Raw genomic sequence first — 18,160 nt, forward strand, 5'->3', positions numbered from 1 at the left:
TGTGGGAACAAGACAGGCTCTTTGACTTTGTGAGCCTCTTCCAGGATGCAGCAGCACCTCTCATTCACACTCTTCCACAGGCAAGTGAGTTTGGGTGGGAAGGCACTCCAGGAAAGGGGATTAGCTATCCTTTGAGGGAAGTCTATCCATGCAACTGGTCATGAGAATTTTGCTTCAAAGCAGAGGAAATGAGGAATTTCCTGAAAAATCATCTTGGTATAGTCTGATTTGAAGTTTTAATTAGCAGCTTCCTTTAGCAGTTCCAGTTTGTCTGTAGGCTGAGTCCTTGAAACTAGCACAATGGGGCTGGGGACAATAAAGAAAGAAGGAAGTTGCACGCTAACCAGATCTGTAAATGGGAAGCACTGTGAAGACAGATTAAGAAATTTATTCATTGTGATATTTTGGAAATTACTAAATAGAAAACAAATTAATTCTTAAGGGAAATTTGTGTGAGGTAGATGTTGCAGAGATCACCAACAAGAAACTGGGTAGAGGAAATCAGCCTAACTTTGGTGATTCATGATCTTGAGTCTCCCTCCCCCCAGACACACACACACACATACATACATACTTCAGTTCTCACAATTGACAGAGGCAGCTCAAGTGTAGCTGTGCTCTCATGAAGACAGACTAGCAGAGTTTGGAATACAGCATAGTTTTGTTAGAAGTTCTATCGCTCTGGGGGCACTGCACAATGAGACTTGGAATAGTGACTGGTAAAGGGAGAAGTTCTGCTGGGAAAGGGAGAACGATGGCAAAGGTTCAGCAGTTCCACTAAGTGTTTTGTGCCGGTGATGTGTGAAACTGCAGACGTGGGGGTAGGTAGAATGATGATCGTGGAACTGGACAGAGGATGATAATGTGTGACCCTGTGCGGGGCTAGCAAGAATAGAGTTTGGAGTTCTTTAAAAATGAAAAGGGTTCAGGGCCTCTAAGCAATGCTCAGTTATGTTAAGTTAGGATGTTTAGTTAAACGATGTGTGATAATCTTTACTTTCTGCAGCGTTAACAGAAAATCAAGTCCTAAAACATAGAGCCAGAGACCTACTGAGCTAAGAATAACCAGGCTACGCATACTGGACGTGGGTGAGTGCCTCTGAGAGAAGGCTGAAAATTTGAAAGAATGTGTGATGTGTGGTGTAAACTCAGTTGGCAGAAATATAGTGAGCAGGACCTCTGGACTTCTGCAGTCTGACTCTAGGTCCATGGTTTGTGCCAAGTAGAGACCTACATTAGCTCAGGAAGCAAGTCTGGTTCCCATATACTATAGCTGAGTGCCTCCAATTTGTCCAAAGTCAGGAAACTGATTTCCAAAATCCTAATCAGACATTAAAGGACATACAGGAAAATTTGTAAAAGGTATTTGTTCATGAATGTTTGCCTGATATTAGGACAAATTATACTGAGTATAGTAAACAGCATTTATTAAACAACTTATATGGGCCACAGAGTTCAGTAAGTAGTTTTATTTTAATTTCTAGCTTATCCTTCAGGAAATTATAGGGATCCAAAGAAAAATACAAATGCCACTAATGAGAGGTGAACACGAAGGTTTATTCCCAGTGGACTCTAACACTACGTACTGCATGAGATATGCTATATACTCTCGCTTGACAATAACCAAGTAGATGTCTAGAAAATGCAAATCACATCAATAAAAGCCATATATTTGATCAAGTCCCCAAACATCTTCTTGATGTGCATCCCCTTAGAGAACACAAGCACCTGGCTCACAGGAACTGGACACAAAGATCTTTGTTTGCCTTGTCTGCAAGGCAAGATCTCATACACCAGTGTACTTTTTTTTTTTTAGAAACTCTCTGATCTAAGCCACAATGACCTCTCTCTCCTGGAGTCACGTGCTTTACTGACATTGATCAGTGATTAGATTAACTTTATCACCACACACCAAGCTCCGTTTCTTTCGGTCATCCCCATGTCTTTGAGAAGAACAAATAAAAACTATCAGCAGTTGATCTTGTTTACCAACATACTTGGACTTCTGGGCCTAGTTTAGTTTTTTTTTTTTTATCTCTTTTTATTGTATCAAATAAACACCTGTGTGGTAGTCAAGCAGCTTCTGAGCACATTTTTCCCGTGACTTTGACCAAGTAGCTAGTTGGTCCATTAAAAATCAGGAATGTTTACACATCTCTTTCAACGTGTATTCAGAGTGAGAGTTGTGGCAAAGAAGCGGTTCCCTCCCGATGAGTTGTCTTCAACCACCTATACATCTAGGTACAAATTGAGGTAATCTTAGAAAACCTCTCCTCACCGCTATGGAAGAATGAGTAGCGTTTGATGTCGTTTTGTATTTCAGATGGTCATGTACTACAGATAGAGTGACAATAAAGGGCTGATGGGGGGAGGGATGAAGGTGAAATTTTCTTTTCAGAAATACTTTGAAAGAGAGTTAACCTAACTATGTAAAAAGGAGGTAAAGCAACGTATGGTGTTTCTGATGAGAATGGAGCAGCTAAGTGTTTAAATTTCTGTGAACATTTACAGTAACTGTGAGTTAAAGATAGTCACCAAGAAAATCAGTCAAAAGACCCAGAGTCTTTGAATACTTAGCCTAAGCTAAGATAGGGACAGTTACGTGGCCCTTTGTCTTATTATTCTGTTCATTTATATTTCATTGGAAATTACTAAAATTAAATAGGCAATGTAAATGTGATTGAGTATACACAAAATACAAATATCAGTATGTGTGTGCCAACAAAAATAAATATGTACTTGTACAAAAAAATGTTCATGGATTATTGGAGAGTGGAAGCTACTGTAGGTGCAACTTGAAAACTAATTACTAAGACCAGATCTCCAATCAGAAAGTGTTTTAGCTTAGCAATAAAAAAACGATGTCATGGAGAGTGGAAACTACTGTAGGTGCAACTTGAAAACTATTTACTAAGACCAGATCTCCGATCAAAAAGTGTTTTAACTTAGATATGAAAAATGATGTCCAACTTGACTAGTGAACTGTGTTTTCAGGACCAGTGGCTCCAAACTAATGTTTTCCTATATTGTGTGAGTATTTAGCTACATTCCCAGACTACGGGTTGTATTCCTTTCTTTGAAGACAAGAACCATTAACTAGACTGCAATCACAGTTCATTTAAGTAATGACTTGAACACTTTCTAATATTTACTTATTTTGTTACACACTCATCTGTTATGCACTATGCAAAATATTTGCAAATATTATTACATAGAATTCTCCTAACTTTAGGAAATAAATATGATTATAGTTATGACTATCATTTTAAGAATAGTAGTTTTCCAAACATTCTATAGCTAGTGAAAGCTATTGTGATATCATTTGTATGTCCATCCTATATTGTCTTTCCAGGAAATATGATATGATATGGGGATTTCTGATCAGAGATGATGTCCAGCACCATAGGCCAGACCATGGAGTCTCCTAATCACACAGACCTGGATCCTTCTATCTTCTTTCTCCTGGGCATCCCAGGTTTAGAGAAATTCCATATGTGGCTCTCACTTCCAGTGTGCTGCCTGGGCACAGCCACAGTTGTGGGCAATATAACCATCTTGGTTGTTGTTGCCACAGAGCCCGTCTTGCACAAACCCGTGTACCTTTTCCTGTGCATGCTCTCTACCATTGATTTGGCTGCCTCCTTCTCCACAGTACCCAAGCTACTGGCTATTCTCTGGTGTGGAGCTGGACATATCTCTGCCTCTGCCTGCCTGGCACAGATGTTTTTCATTCACGCCTTTTGCATGATGGAGTCCACAGTGCTGTTGGCCATGGCCTTTGATCGCTATGTGGCCATCTGCCACCCACTCCGCTATTCTACCATCCTCACTGATGCCATCATTGCTCGCATTGGGGTGGTGGCTATGATGAGAGGTTCCCTGCTCATGCTTCCATGCCCCTTCCTCATTGGTCGTCTGAGCTTCTGTCAAAGCCATGTGATCCCACACACATACTGTGAGCATATGGCTGTGGTGAAGCTGGCCTGTGGAGACACCAGGCCCAACCGTGTGTATGGGCTGACAGCTGCCCTGTTGGTCATTGGAGTTGATTTATTCTGCATTGGCCTCTCCTATACCCTCATCGCACAAGCTGTTCTTCGCCTCTCATCCCAAGAAGCCAGGTCCAAGGCTCTAGGCACCTGTGGCTCCCATGTCTGTGTCATACTCATCTCTTACACACCTGCCCTCTTCTCTTTTTTTACTCACCGCTTTGGCCACCATGTCCCACTCCACATTCATATTCTTTTGGCTAACGTCTATCTGCTTTTCCCACCAGCTCTTAACCCTGTGGTATATGGAGTGAAGACCAAGGAGATCCGTGAAAGGGTTGCCAAGGTGTTTCAGTGGGGACCAGGAACTCAGCTCAAATCATCTAAGTAATTATGAAGTATAGAAAATTAAAAACATCTTTTCAAGATTAAGAAAGTCTCAGTATTTGAAACTGGAAAAATATAATGTTGGGATATGTTCTTCTGAATATTTCTGTTCATTTATAATATCCATAAATCACAGAAGAGGGAAAGGTTTCTGTGTTTCTTCTCTTTGATTCAGAAAAGTGTAACATAAGAACATTCTTCCATCTAGATAGCAAATAGATACAGAAAAGCTTCCTCTGCCCTGGGCAGGGTCCACCTAGTTCATAAGAGCTTCTGTATAGCCATGGGGTTCCCACACTTCCTGGGCCTCTCTTAGCACCCCAAGCATGAAGTTCAAATTTACAGCATCTGGAAGGATCAGGAGACAGGACAACAAAGCTACAGCTAAAGAACAACAAGGACATTATTAAGTTTTTTCACAAATCCTTCCTCTCCCCATTAGACCCTCAAGAGGGAAAGAGAGAGGCAAATGGCCAATAAAAACAACGTGAGTGAGCAGCTGTATGAGGCTTCAACTGAGAATATTGCTTTTGTTTTTTGCTTTTGCTTTTGCTCATCATCTTGTTGTCCTATGTAGATGGGACATAAGACTCCTGGCCATTTACACATTCTCACATCCTCAGAAATCATCAGTCTTGAGATAGAAAAACTAAGATCTCTCCTTTGAAAATTCCCATGCTTAAGAAAATAAATATTGTTAGTTTGGTACTTCAGACAGGCAGAGAAAATGGTTTGCATATATTTTAATTGAATAAAATAGCCAGTGCATTGTTTTGCAAAATGATACCTTGCATATCACCAGTTTTTACTTTGCATCTCAGTACCTTAATTGAGATAACTTTAACTTATTTTAAAGAATTGTATCCAGTTCCAACTAGGCATGGTAGCACAGGCCTACAATCCCACCATTTTGGAAATGGAGGCAGTAAAATCATAAGTTCAAGACTAGTTTGTGTTCTATAGCAAGCCTCTCTCTCAGTTCTTACTCCCACCTTGAAAAGAGAAAAAGAAAAAAAAAAGTACATACAAATCAAAATATGGCACTTCTTCCCCAAGTTAGGTTTTCATTCTCCAAATTGACACCTTGCTCGCACCAAAGTCCCCAACCATTTCTGTAACTGCAGGACTTACTTCCTGTACTCTATCTCAGGTCTGGGATTTCCTGTACTCTGTCTCAGGTCCGGGATTTCCTGCACTCTGCCTCAGGTCCGGGATTTCCTGTACTCTGTCTCAGTTCTGGAACTTCCTGCGCTCTGCCTCAGGTCCGGGATTTCCTGTACTCTGTCTCAGTTCTGGAACTTCCTGTACTCTGCCTGAGATCTGGGACTTCCCGTACTCTGTCTCAGGTTCTTGAGCTAGGGGTTTGCAATGCTTCCAAATAAACGCTTGCCAAGTGCACAGATCGGTGTTTCTACTTGCTGCCTTCTACAATACCTTTCTCCATGCTTAAGATGTACACTAATTTCTGTACCATAGAATTAAATAAAATGACTCAAATAAACTACTTTAAATTTCAATTTGTAAATGAACTTTTGACATCTATAACCATTATTTCTTTCTTTCTTGATGTGTTCACTTTTTGTTACTTCCTTTAATGTTCAAGAAAGCATAAAATATACTGGCAAAGGTTCATTCCATCATCCAATTCTATTGCTTGGGTCCACAATTTGTTTGAGTTTACTGATACTTTTTCTTCATAGTTCATTTCCCTCTATATCCCTTTGCCTCTGTATGTGTGCATGTGTACCACTTGTGTGTGTGTGTTTGTGTGTGTATGGATGTGTGTGTATTGATAGAGATCAAACTTAGTCTTACACTCTTTACCAAATAATTGTTTAGCTACTGAATTATATTCTTAACCTATAACTATTGTTTTTTGAAAAATATTCTTCTTAGCACATAAGAATTTTATGTAATAACAAGTGTCATTGTAAAAATTTCAGACAGTTATATAATGAAATTTGATCATACTGACCTTATCCCATCACCTTTGCATTCCTTCCACTCCTGCTTCCTTCCTCCTCTAGACTATCCCATCTTCTACTTTTAGTCCTAAAAAGAAATTTCTTTTTGGTGGCCCAATTAGTGTAACTAGGATTGCTCACAGAACTGTGAGTGAGGGGTTATTTGTCAGAGTATGGGCAATGTACTAGCAGTTATACCACTTAAGCAATGCCTTTACATTTCCCCCAGTGATTAAATGCTTATAGATTCGGAGAGCAATGGTATGGCCACTTGAACTCCTCACTCCTAACAACAAGGTGGTGTCTTGAGAGCTTCTTCCTATTCTATGATGGAAGGTTGAAAGGCTCAATCTTGTATAGTTCATCATAGTCAATAGGAGCTCCAGATACAAGGCAAGTCCTGAATAAAAGACAATGTTCTACATTTCACCTTTTCTTCATCTTACATTCTTTCTGGCACTTTTTCTGAGATATTATCTAAACCATGGAAGGAATCAGATAGATGCTATGTTCACAGTTGAGCAAAGTCAATTTTTCTCAACATCTTGAGTAATTATGAACCTCTCTCATAACCACTGTCCACTGCAAAAAGTAGTCTTTCTGGTCAAAGCAAATGTAAATGCTTTGAACATAAACATAAATATTCAGAAGGCAATTTGATGGGCATATGATATGGGATTCACCTCTGTATACTGTGGTTACCATTAATGAATAAAGAAACAGCTTTGGACCTATAGCAGGGCAGAACAGAGGTAGGTGAGGAAACTAAACTATTAATCTGTGTATCACCAGCAAAGTTTCAGCACATCTGACTCTGGCAGTGGCTCCATTGCCTCTCCCTGACTCTGCCTTCCTCTTCCCATTCTATAGGCCAAGACAATTATTTATTCATTGACCAATAAAAGCAACACACAGACAGAAGGACCTCCCACATAATTTCCCCTTTAATGTTTAAATAAAAAGGAAGGCTTTAATATAGTAAAATTACATATAACAAAACAGGTATTAAACAAGAATGCAGTTACAATATTTATATCTACTTTATCTTTTATCATAATTGACAAAAACTATATCTATTTTCTATCTATTCTTCAACTCCATCAAAGACTCCAGAAAAATATAATATTACCTAAATAAACACTAAGTTCATTGTAAGCAACTTTCAAAACTCTAGAATTGACAGAGACATCTTGCTACCTGGACAGTGACCCAAAGTTCTTCTGTACTGTTGGGGCATCCATCTTTAGTCTACAGGCCCATGGTATCCTGCAGACTTTTCCATAAAGTAGGAAATTTCAAATACAGTTCTGCCTATATTGGCAGTTTGTCAGTCATTTTCCTCTGTGTTCTGCAGAATGCCTGGCAGGCTCTTTCATGAAGCATGAACCCTGAAGGATCATTTCACCTTTAGGCAGGTTCAGGAATCATTTCCCTGTGGGCCCTTCATGTTCAGTTAAGCAATTCAGGCAAGAGGAGTTCCTTGCCCAAATGGCAACCAAACTCCATAAAGAGACTCTTCAATGCCCATCATCCTCTTGAAATAGATTGGTGCTGCCAGGAGCAGATGTGTCTCACTGTCATGAAAAGTCTTAAGTTATTAAAACAGTTTAAATGCCATATTCTGAACATCTTCATAAGATCTGAAGAATATCTATCTAATTGAAATATATCTCTATACATCTAGAAAATCTAACATGACTACAAGCTTGACAATTATAGATGAGTATCTATTAACCTATATTTTTATGTATTACATTTTTAAACCAGCTACACAAACACAATACTTTAATCAAGAACAGAAATATATATATGTATATATATATATACACACACACACACATATATACACACACAGTATAACAAACTTGACCTTAAATTTGTATCAATAAACCAACATCTATACTAATGCAAATTATTCATATCTATATTATATCCCCCTTTAAATATAAAGAAGCGTTTACAAGCAATATTTGGGAATATGGGCGTAGTTTTGTGATACTGCTTCTTGATTTTTTTGGGGCACTGTTAATCAGGTCTTTCATGGTGCATCCTGTGTGCTAGGTTCATCTTAGTCAGCAGTCAGGCAAAGTAATTTCTTGAGGATGTTCAAGGTGACCTTTCAGGGCATTGTGTTCTATCAAACCATATTGGCCTAGAAGTAATTCACAGGTTCTCATCTTCCTTGGAAACAAAAGAAGAGCCTCATTTCCAAAGCAACATATCCTTAGATCCAAATTCTGAAGTCAAGATACCTTTATAATGTACATGCTAGTTTCGCTTAGCAGCCCATACAATGAAATGTTTCTCTGTACTTAGCTCCTTCACAGTCAAAACTTTCAAAGATAACAAAATAATATACATAATCCAGACTCTGTGAATTTTCCATTTTTGAGTGGCTTAATTTACTTTACTCCTTTTAAATTTGACTATCTGTACTCTGTCTGCTTAAAGACTTTTTTAAAAAAATGATTTACTTCTTTTCCAACTCTGTATACCCTTTCTCTTCTCTCTCCCAAGTCTACATACATTTATCCAACACTATGACCCATTTAGAGGTCTTTTATGTCTGAATATACCTTATTGTGAATCTGTAATTTTTTACTGTCTAGGAGCACTTCCTAAAATGCTAAGCACTTCTTAAAAACTTAAACTGCATCATTGATAAGGAAAATATAGCAGTTTTTGCTTGCTCCACCCAGTCCAGCATGACAGAGCTGCTTGCCACCTCTGAGAGCCATGCACATAACCCTACTTCCAGGCACACAGCCAGTCCATGCCACCATTAAGTAAGCTGCAGCAGTCTGCTCACAAACCCCAGTCAAGTGCTCTATAGCCAGTCCTCCTGCCTGAAAGAGTCAGAGTTTTCACTGGCAGTATGGCCCAGAAAGCCGGCATTTCAAAACAGTAAAATTTTTTCCCCTGCTACACCTGAATCAGGAAAACTTCTCTTAAAGGAGCTGTAGCACGCCATCAGCAAACAACAAGAAGCTATGTTAAACTCTGTGTTTTTGTGTCTAGAATTAAGCTCTCTCAGGTTTTTCAGTGAATTTAGTCCACTACGTTGGTGTGCCAATTGTAGTAAGGAGGGGCTGCTTGTTCATCCTGGCCACCCAGAACCAAAATAGCCACACAGAAACTATATTGATGGGTGTGGTCGATTGATAAATAACCAGACCAGCTCAATTCAAAAGAAAAAAACTTACACGACAAAAGATCCCATGAAAGTCAGGAGCACAGGAAACCAAAGAGGAAGCAGGGAGCACACCTGCAAGATTTATCTGTATTTCTTGGCCTTAGGGGGACACACCCCCAAAACAGAATGTGATTGGCTGAGCTTCCCCATCACTATATTAATTAAAACACTGCTTGGTGCCTTAGCTCTGGCTTCTTATTGGCTAACTCTTACACATTAATTTAACCCATTTCTATTAATCTGTGTATCACCACATGGCAGTGGCTTACTGGCAAAGTTTCAGCATATCTGGATCTGGCAGTGGCTCCATTGCTTCTCCCTGACTCCAATTGTTAACTGTAATACTTTCTTTGGCAATGGCAAGAATCAAGCCCTGAACTGGATGTGCTGGCACAGCTTTCTACCATGGACTCACCCCAACTCACGTAACTCTGACCTTTAAGTTTATATCTCTTGCCATAAATCTCTTGAATTATTGTAATAACACCAAGCCCTGCACTAAGAGATTGTCTATAATCTCTATTCTGCTGTAATACTGACATGTGCATCATGATGATGGCCTTAAAATATCATTTAGAGATCCCCATCGTAGAGTTTATCTTTATGAGATGGATCTATCTGTTTGGCTTTTTGTAGCTCTATTTTGAGATGATTACATTCTGTCCTTGTCAGTTCCAGGTCTTGTTCCCACACTGCTCACACTTTCTACCTTGTGGTTTGAGGAGGATTTAAATTCCTCATCATTCACTGAATTTCCACCTTTGTTCTTAGCTGGAGAAGTTCTACATCATTTCAAAGACTCAGAGTTGTTTTTATTTATTTTATCCAAAATGTTCTTCAAAGTATCTCTATCAATGCAAACCTCTTGATAGGTTTGGTGGGTCTTATTAATTGCTTCTTGAACCACAGAATTTGCTTCTTTATCAGAGCTCTACAAGCTCCCCCCACCCAAGCACTTAGTCTTTTTTTTAAGAACTAATTTTCTTTCCCTACATCCTAAAACTACTTCTCAGTGTCTTCAAATGCAGTGGCAAGGCAAAAGATGAAGCAGCAGCCTCATCTTCTGAATGCATTGCAAGCAGTCATCACGCGTCTTCTGTAGGCTTTTTCATGATTCAGAATGCAGATACCATCTTGAACTAGAGCATCCATGAGAGCCTGAACATAGAACAGAGGTCTGCACAGATAGAGCTTGTTATGCAATAACATGCAGCATTCGCACTGGGAGCTGAAGACATACATGTTTCATTTGCATCTAGTAATTCAAGTATTAGCTAAAATATTAAGAAACTAGAAACTTCAACTGCAGTCAGGAATCTCTGCTTCCACCTCTCTCCCCATCCCTCCCATCCCAGGAGGATATGCTAAAGACCATGGGAAAAGTCAGGAAATCACATTTGATGAATTTCATTGCAATACACAAAAGACATCTTTCTTTGTCACCAAATGATGGGCTTTTTGTCACCCTGCTGTCTTCCCCTATACCAGGAGATCAAGTTCTAACAACAGTAAAGACATCCAGTAACACAGCTCTTACAGCAGAAAATCTCTGGAAGGTGACTCTTGGGTATCCCAAAGCTGTGCTAAATCTACTGAGGTGGGGGGGGCAGGACTAAAAAGCATTACCTTTACCCATTCTGCCACCATTGCATTGCTTGAATCAATAACCAGAGCTGTATTTATAAGAATTAAATCTGAAGTTCATCATGATTTGATTATGAGGACAGCGTGCTGTATCTCTTCAGTGATGATTATTCAAACTGGAAGTAGACTTGCTGATTTTTTTAGTGTGTACTTCTTCACATGCTGTACAATATATAATTAACTTCACAATATGATCTAGAGGGCCCCAGCTCTGCATTTTAAGAACAAGATTTATGACATATACTCTAATAATAAGTACTAGTAATCTTAAGTGTTCCAATGAGACAGCCCTTCAATAACAATAACGTTTTTGCCTTTCAAATAAAGACTAGAAATGGGAGTTTTAGATGTAATTTTATAGAGTGTGTGAACTTCCTAAGTACCCATTCATTGACTAAAAAGGAACCTTTAATATAGGAGCAAAGCATCATCTAATGATGCTTATGTTCAGAGAACACAACATTGAAAATCCTATTTTTTCTTTTCCTCACAGGAGGCCAAATCGCATTTTCCAGTTAATCCTGATGTGGCTTGGAATGCGGAGTGACCTGGGTCTCATAATATGGTCATATACTTTGATTCTGCACTCTGTACTCAAGCTCAACTCAGCTGAAGCTATTTCTCAGGCTCTGAACACATGTAGCTCCCACCTCACCCACATCCTCTTCTTCCACACTGTTGTTGTTATTGTAGTGGTTTCTGTGGTTCACCTGGCAGAGACCACAGCCACCTTAATCTTAGTTTTGCTTAATGTGATGTGTAAAAATTTTCCTCCTTCCCTCAATCTTATTGTGTATGCACTTAGGATGAGAGAACTCAGGCAAGGCCTCCAAAAGGTACTTTGTTGGGCTTACAAAAGAAATAAAAATACAAAAGAAATAAAGAAATCTTCTTTATGATGTATGTAGACTTCATCTTCTCCTTCACTATGGTGGCATTCTAGACACATGATGAAGGGGGATGGAAAGTGCTGCCGAGACTCCCTTTGCATGATTTTTTTAATGTAAAGAATCATGAAATTTAACAAATGGAAAAAGAAAAACACCCTTTCACAATTGTTCCAAACATACGGAAGGACTGTCTACTAGGCTAGCCAAATGATACTGCAAACAGAACTAGTGATTTATGTGTATGACCCAACGTAAAACCCAATATAATAACAAGTACATGAATTATTATAGGACATGCTTGCACTTTGTTAGCTCCATGTTGAAAGCAAAGTCAGTCTGACTAATTAGCACCACCCGTGTCATGTGTGATGAGGACATAGAAAACACCTACGTGAGCATAGTCTGAGCAGACTGATGAGTGGCTGACCCAGAACAAAGAAGCAAATCCACTTATATGTGGTTGTTGTCCACTTGCCCAGATTTCTCTCTGTCCTTGGGTGCAGCTCATCATTATCTAGAGAGCTGACTTTCATGTACTGTGACTCAAGCTCCCCTATCTTGGGACTTTCAGGTGAAATAATGGTGAGTGAGAAAAAAATGAGAATTTGGGTTATTTTAGGTTCCTTGTTCTTCCACTTCCAGCCTGCCTCAACATCATATTTCTGGTAGGATGTGTCTCTTATAACAGGTCTCAAGGGTTCATCTGTTATAGCATGTGGATCTGTCCAGAGATACCTTTTTCTATTTACCTTCCCATTGAGACAAAGAAAATAATAAAGAATCTGGGTATTAGTTGGTAAGAAGTATGTCTTACTCCACTGAGCTATGTGGTCTCTTTTCTCCTGTGTGTGTGTGTGTCTGTGGACCTGTATGCTTGCATGTGAGAGAGAGGGGAGGGAGGAGAACTGTCTCTTCTTCCTCAATATAGGCCAGTATTTTCTGCTTCTCTGAGTGCATCCATGTTCAGATCTAGGGCCTTTCCTTAAAAATACTGAAATAACTACAAAGTATTTACATAAGATGAAGAAAACACAATTATAGATGCTGACATATCACAGAATCCTAAAAAAAATATTTTGAAGTGTTTAAAATAATTTACCCTATGTCACATGTCCATAACAAAATTTCAAGTTCTTCTTATGATGTAATTTCAGGTTTACAGCAATGTTGCAAGACTAGAACAAGAAATGCTTTGCTGTGCATGGTGGTGCATGCCTGTAATCCTAGCACCAGGGAGGAGAGACAGAGGTGGATCTCGTGAATTCAAGGCCAGCTGGATCTACACAACAAGTTATAGTCCAGCCTAGGCTACATGAGGAGATCTTCCCCGAAACAAACAAATGAACAAAACAAAATAAAAATTATATGCACTATTCACAGGGATTTATCAAGCATATATATATATATATATATGTATATATATATATATATACTCAAGTTGAATTATCTTCTTTCCATATGTACTATTTTTCTGAGCTATCATAAGTGAATACTGTTTATTCTTAAACACCTTACTGTGCATTTGCAAACATGAAGACAATGATTTATATAACCATGAAAGCATTAACAAAGTTAAGGTGCCAGGGGCCAGCCCCAGCAGTTGACAGTTCCCTGAGAGAAGGTAAGACGTCGGCGAGGGAAGAAGTGTGCCAAGCATGGTGGTGGTGGTGGTGAAGAGAACCCTGCAGCCTGCCTGACTGGCAATCAGGTTGCTTCTTTATTTATACAGATTTATAAGTCAAAGACAAATTCATGGTTTTGAAAAAGATACAGATTATTATCATTTTTGTCTCCAGACAGGTGTTTGATTTTCTAGACCATGTATGGGGGTCATAGGTTCAGCTACAATTAATAAGTACAGAACAGATTTTTCTTCTATCATAGTCCTATAACTCTATTTCAAAGCATCTATAGCCTGTTTTTGCTAAGGAAATCATATGTTTTACATAACAGCCAGTTTCCAGGCTGACAGCACTGTGGTTTCAGAGAGCCAGGCAAATCGAGAGTATCTGAGCCAGTTCAGGTGAATCATCGTGCCTTGAATAGTGTGCTATCAATCCTTAGTAGAGAGTGCTACTCTTCAATCAGCCTATCATTGAACTTCTCTTTCTCTAGGGCCATGCCCTGCATACTCCCCTATTTAGCATGTTACTTATTCAGCAAACTCTGAACATAATGTAAGAGGAGACCTTTGATCTGTAGTCAAATTTCCTGGTCAGTTGGCGCTCACCAGTCTCCTTTACGTTTACATTGTTCTAATTGCCTTGCTTGGGTTTGCTCAGGGCCGGGTGTACCAAGAAGATCCTGGAGTCGTGGTTTCATAAAAAATCATTTCTAGTATCTCTGTGCTTATTATCATAATCTCCAGGACATAAGAAAGATTTCTGAATAGGGCCAGATAAAATGATGCCCCTAAAAGCCAAAGGAATAGTAACTTTAGGATTTTCCTAAAGAGACTCAGACATAATTTTCTCTGGCAGACAACATTAAATGAATTATAACGCAGCATACCCCCAAACGTGCTGCCTGCAGTGCCCAAACTGACAGCATGACAGCCAAGGCAGCAGTCGGCTCAGCTGTGCTGCAGCTGTGCCAAGCAGCTGTGCTCACTTCATGATTCTCGCCGTTTCCAGTGGCTATAGCTGTGCCATTAAGGAAATCGCATCAGTATTTTAATTTAGTCCACCTGGGTCTAGTTTAGATTTTCAAAGTTCTATGGTATCATTGGTGGAAATGCTTTGAGAAACTATTTGAGATTCAATAAGGTACAAGATCGAAAATTCCATTTGCTTTTTACATCTTCATGAGACATTTCTTTTTATTTCAGCTTTGCAGTATAATGGGCAAGCGTGTATTTTTGAGGTATGCAGTATGCATTTTGATATGCCTATGTGTTGTGAAGTATGATTATACTCAAGCTAACTCATGTCTTATCAACTTTACAATATTCACTAAAAGCAGTTCCTACTCTTCTTGCTAAAAAGCCACACAACAGCAGCGTGTCATTCAAGAGGAATCAAGCAGACTCCCACCACAAGGCATTAGTATTGGTAATATAAACTAAAAATCATGTATTTATGTGCATTTATTTATTTGTATATGTGTGTCTGTGTGAGTGTTTGTACACAGGCCAACAGGCATATTTTGTGTGTGTGTGTGTGTGTGTGTGTGTGTGTGTGTATGTATGTGTCTGGGGTAATAAAATCCCTGGTCCTCATGATTGAACAAGTCTTCCTAACTGCTGAGCCATCCCCGCAGCCCCAGTAACACAACTTTGTAAAGCAGTTTTTCGAGTATGTAAGCAACAGGACAGATGACATGGATGAGCGCTAGCAGCCTGCCGCAGAGGGGCGTGTCCCATTGCCATGAAACAGCAGTCACTCAAGTCCAAGAGAAGCTCATTTACTTAAATTTATTCTTTGAAAACTTCATACAGGTGGCCATGTATCCTTTTTGTTTGTTTGTTTGTTTGTTTGTTTGTTTGAGACAGGGTTTCTGGGTAGCTTTGGAGCCTGTCCTGGAACAAGCGCTTGTAGACCAGGTTGGCCTCGAATTCACAGAGATCTGTCTGCCTCTGTCTCCCAAGTGCTGGGATTAAAGGCATGCGCCATGATCCCCCAGCTTGTAGCTTGATCATAACCACCCCTCACATCCCCTCGGGTTCTCCTGGATCCCTCACCTCCTCTTCCTCCCTAACTCTTGCTCTCTCTATTTACTTTACTTATTTTTAGCACATTGAGTTGTGTTAGTACAGCCCATAAACATGTGAGTGTGAGTTCATACACTGGGGCATCGGGCACCAATCAGTGTCCACACCTATGGAAAAAAGTGACACCCTTAGCTAGTAGCCATCAACTGTCCAAATACAAACAGTAGCTCGCAAGACCCCTCCACCTTACTCTTCTATCAAATAGGAACAATTTCCATTTTTGTTGAATATTTTTTGAGATAATCTCACTATTTAGCCTAGGTTAGCCTCAAACTTGAACTGTTCTTGTCTCAGCCTCCCAGGTGCTTATTTCTGGTAGCACAGACTAAACTGATTCATTTTTTTATTTTATAATAAGAACACTAAGCAAATACATGAAATATGTTTAAACATCAATACAGTGTATGAATTTTATTCACATTTGTTTGTGATTGCAGGTTTCTTATTAAAAGTAATTCTACAATTGTATAGATGTTTCCTGTAAAGTGTATAAAAATTTGCCCACGTAGATGCCGATAGACATGTGATTTCTCAGCTTTAGGTTATGCTACAACATTGTAGATTATGTTGCGATCGGTGTTCTACTTGTTGTATTCTGGTGAATGTAGGTGTACACTTTATTGGAGAGAGAACTGGAGTTTACATGTATTTTTCATTACAAGATACACAAAAAAATAGCTGTTAGTATTTACACCAGTGGTTCTCAACCTGTGGGTTGCAACCCCTTTGTAATCTCACATCAGATACCCCGCATATCTGATATTTATATTACAGCTCCTAACAGTAGCAAAATTGCAGTTATGAAGTAACAGCGAAATAGTTTTCTGGTTGAGAGTTACCACAACATCAGGGACTATCAGTAAATGGTCACAAAGTCAGGAGGTTGAGAACAAACATTGCCTTACATTCCTGCTATGTGTAGTGTGCGACAGGGCCAGTTCCTCTTCCAGGGTAGCACCTGATACGTCTAGGTTTTTCATCCCCTACCCATGCTGGTATGCATCCTACATAGTGAGAGACTCAATCTGCATTTATTCTCCAGGTAACTAGGAAAGCCAATGGCCACCGGCATTGTTTGTTGACATGTTTGTTCTTCCCTGCCTTTTTCTTTTTCTTGCCAATTTTGACGGGGTGATTTACAAGCCTGGTTATGTATGCACACAGCCAATATCAGCTCTTCCTTTGTGTCTGGTGTTTTTGTATTTTGTCTTTTTATCACTAAAGTATTAAATTTTTATTTACTCCAGTCTGTAGTTTTGTGAATAACATTCTTGTGACTTCATTTCAAAACCTTGACTACTACAAATCACAATGAAGATACATGTTTTAGTTTTCATAGCTGGTTCTATTTTTTTTTTTCTGAAACTTACTTTGACAAGAGCCATCTAAGGCAGGCTGATCTCCTTGAGTTCCAGGACAGGCTCCTGAGCTGCAGAGACACCCCACCAAAAGAAGTCCTTTCTGAAAATCGCAATCCCTCCGAACTCCAACATTAACAATTCGCACGCCACAAACCCCGGAACACACATTCATCCTCACGCACCCACATACACAAGCACAGTTTGATGTTCCTTTGGGAATCATAGGCACTGGATTTGAATTCTGCCACAGTTGTTAAAGCACTTTCAACATTCATTAGGCTCTGAGCTTCCAACTGGATATGCCTGTGTGAATTTTTTATGCTGTTTCATGGCAGATGGTCAGGGTTTCAAAAAAAAAAAAGTGAACTTGTAGAACGCCATTTCTGTACTCTAAACACTTAGTTAAGTTGGAAGTGAAATTTGGAAGCAAATAGAGAATTTGGGATTTAATTTTTTTTCTAGGGTGAGAAAAAATATGAGATATGATTAGAAATAACAAACATAGAGCATTTTTCCTACAAAGAAGCAAAACACACACACACACACACAAAAAAAAAATCCAAGCGATTCTTATAAAAACAAAGGAGGCAGTGAAAATGCCCGTTGTGTCCCTTACACAATACAGTGTTTGTTGAGGTCATTTCCATACAATTTTTATTTAGAAATATCACAGAGAGTAGTACACTAGAAGGCATTTTCTCCCAGGGCAACCAGACCCAATCCTCTAGTGGACCCAAGGGAATGAGGATACAATTACTGCATCACTTTTCAAACAAAACTTGTCTAAGAGACTCCGGACTTCCTCTCCTGGGGCCGTTAGTCATGGGTACTGGAGGGATGGCATCCTCCTTGTCTTGTGGGTGTGGGGGATGCCCCTCAGTGGCCACACTGCCTAGCCCGATCCTCAGGATTCAATAAGTATCCCTTACAGTTTGGAAATGGGACCTGCCGGGTGTGTGGCGCTCACCCAGGCTTGGAGAGGGGTGCAAGGGCATACGGTGTGTGTGTGGGGGGGGGGGGGCT

The 18,160-nt window shown here is 39.5% G+C and overlaps 1 protein-coding gene across 1 annotated transcript; it reads left to right on the forward strand.

Moving 5' to 3' along the window:
* The first annotated feature begins 3,390 nt into the window (after nucleotides 1-3,390).
* LOC126492644 (olfactory receptor 52P1) lies at nucleotides 3,391-4,380 on the forward strand. Its single transcript, XM_050129187.1, has one exon. It carries the CDS (start codon nucleotides 3,391-3,393, stop codon nucleotides 4,378-4,380), a length of 990 nt encoding a protein of 329 aa, XP_049985144.1.
* Nucleotides 4,381-18,160: the final 13,780 nt, after the last annotated feature.

The sequence above is a fragment of the Alexandromys fortis genome, unplaced genomic scaffold (genome assembly GCF_014885135.2).
Source record: "Alexandromys fortis isolate MF-2015 unplaced genomic scaffold, M_Fortis_MF-2015_v1.1 scaffold_303, whole genome shotgun sequence".
Taxonomy (NCBI): Eukaryota; Metazoa; Chordata; class Mammalia; order Rodentia; family Cricetidae; genus Alexandromys; species Alexandromys fortis.

Excerpts from the sequence above, each read along its gene's own strand:
- LOC126492644 (XM_050129187.1), top strand. The coding sequence starts at position 3,391 with ATGTCCAGCACCATAGGCCAGACCATGGAGTCTCCTAATCACACAGAC.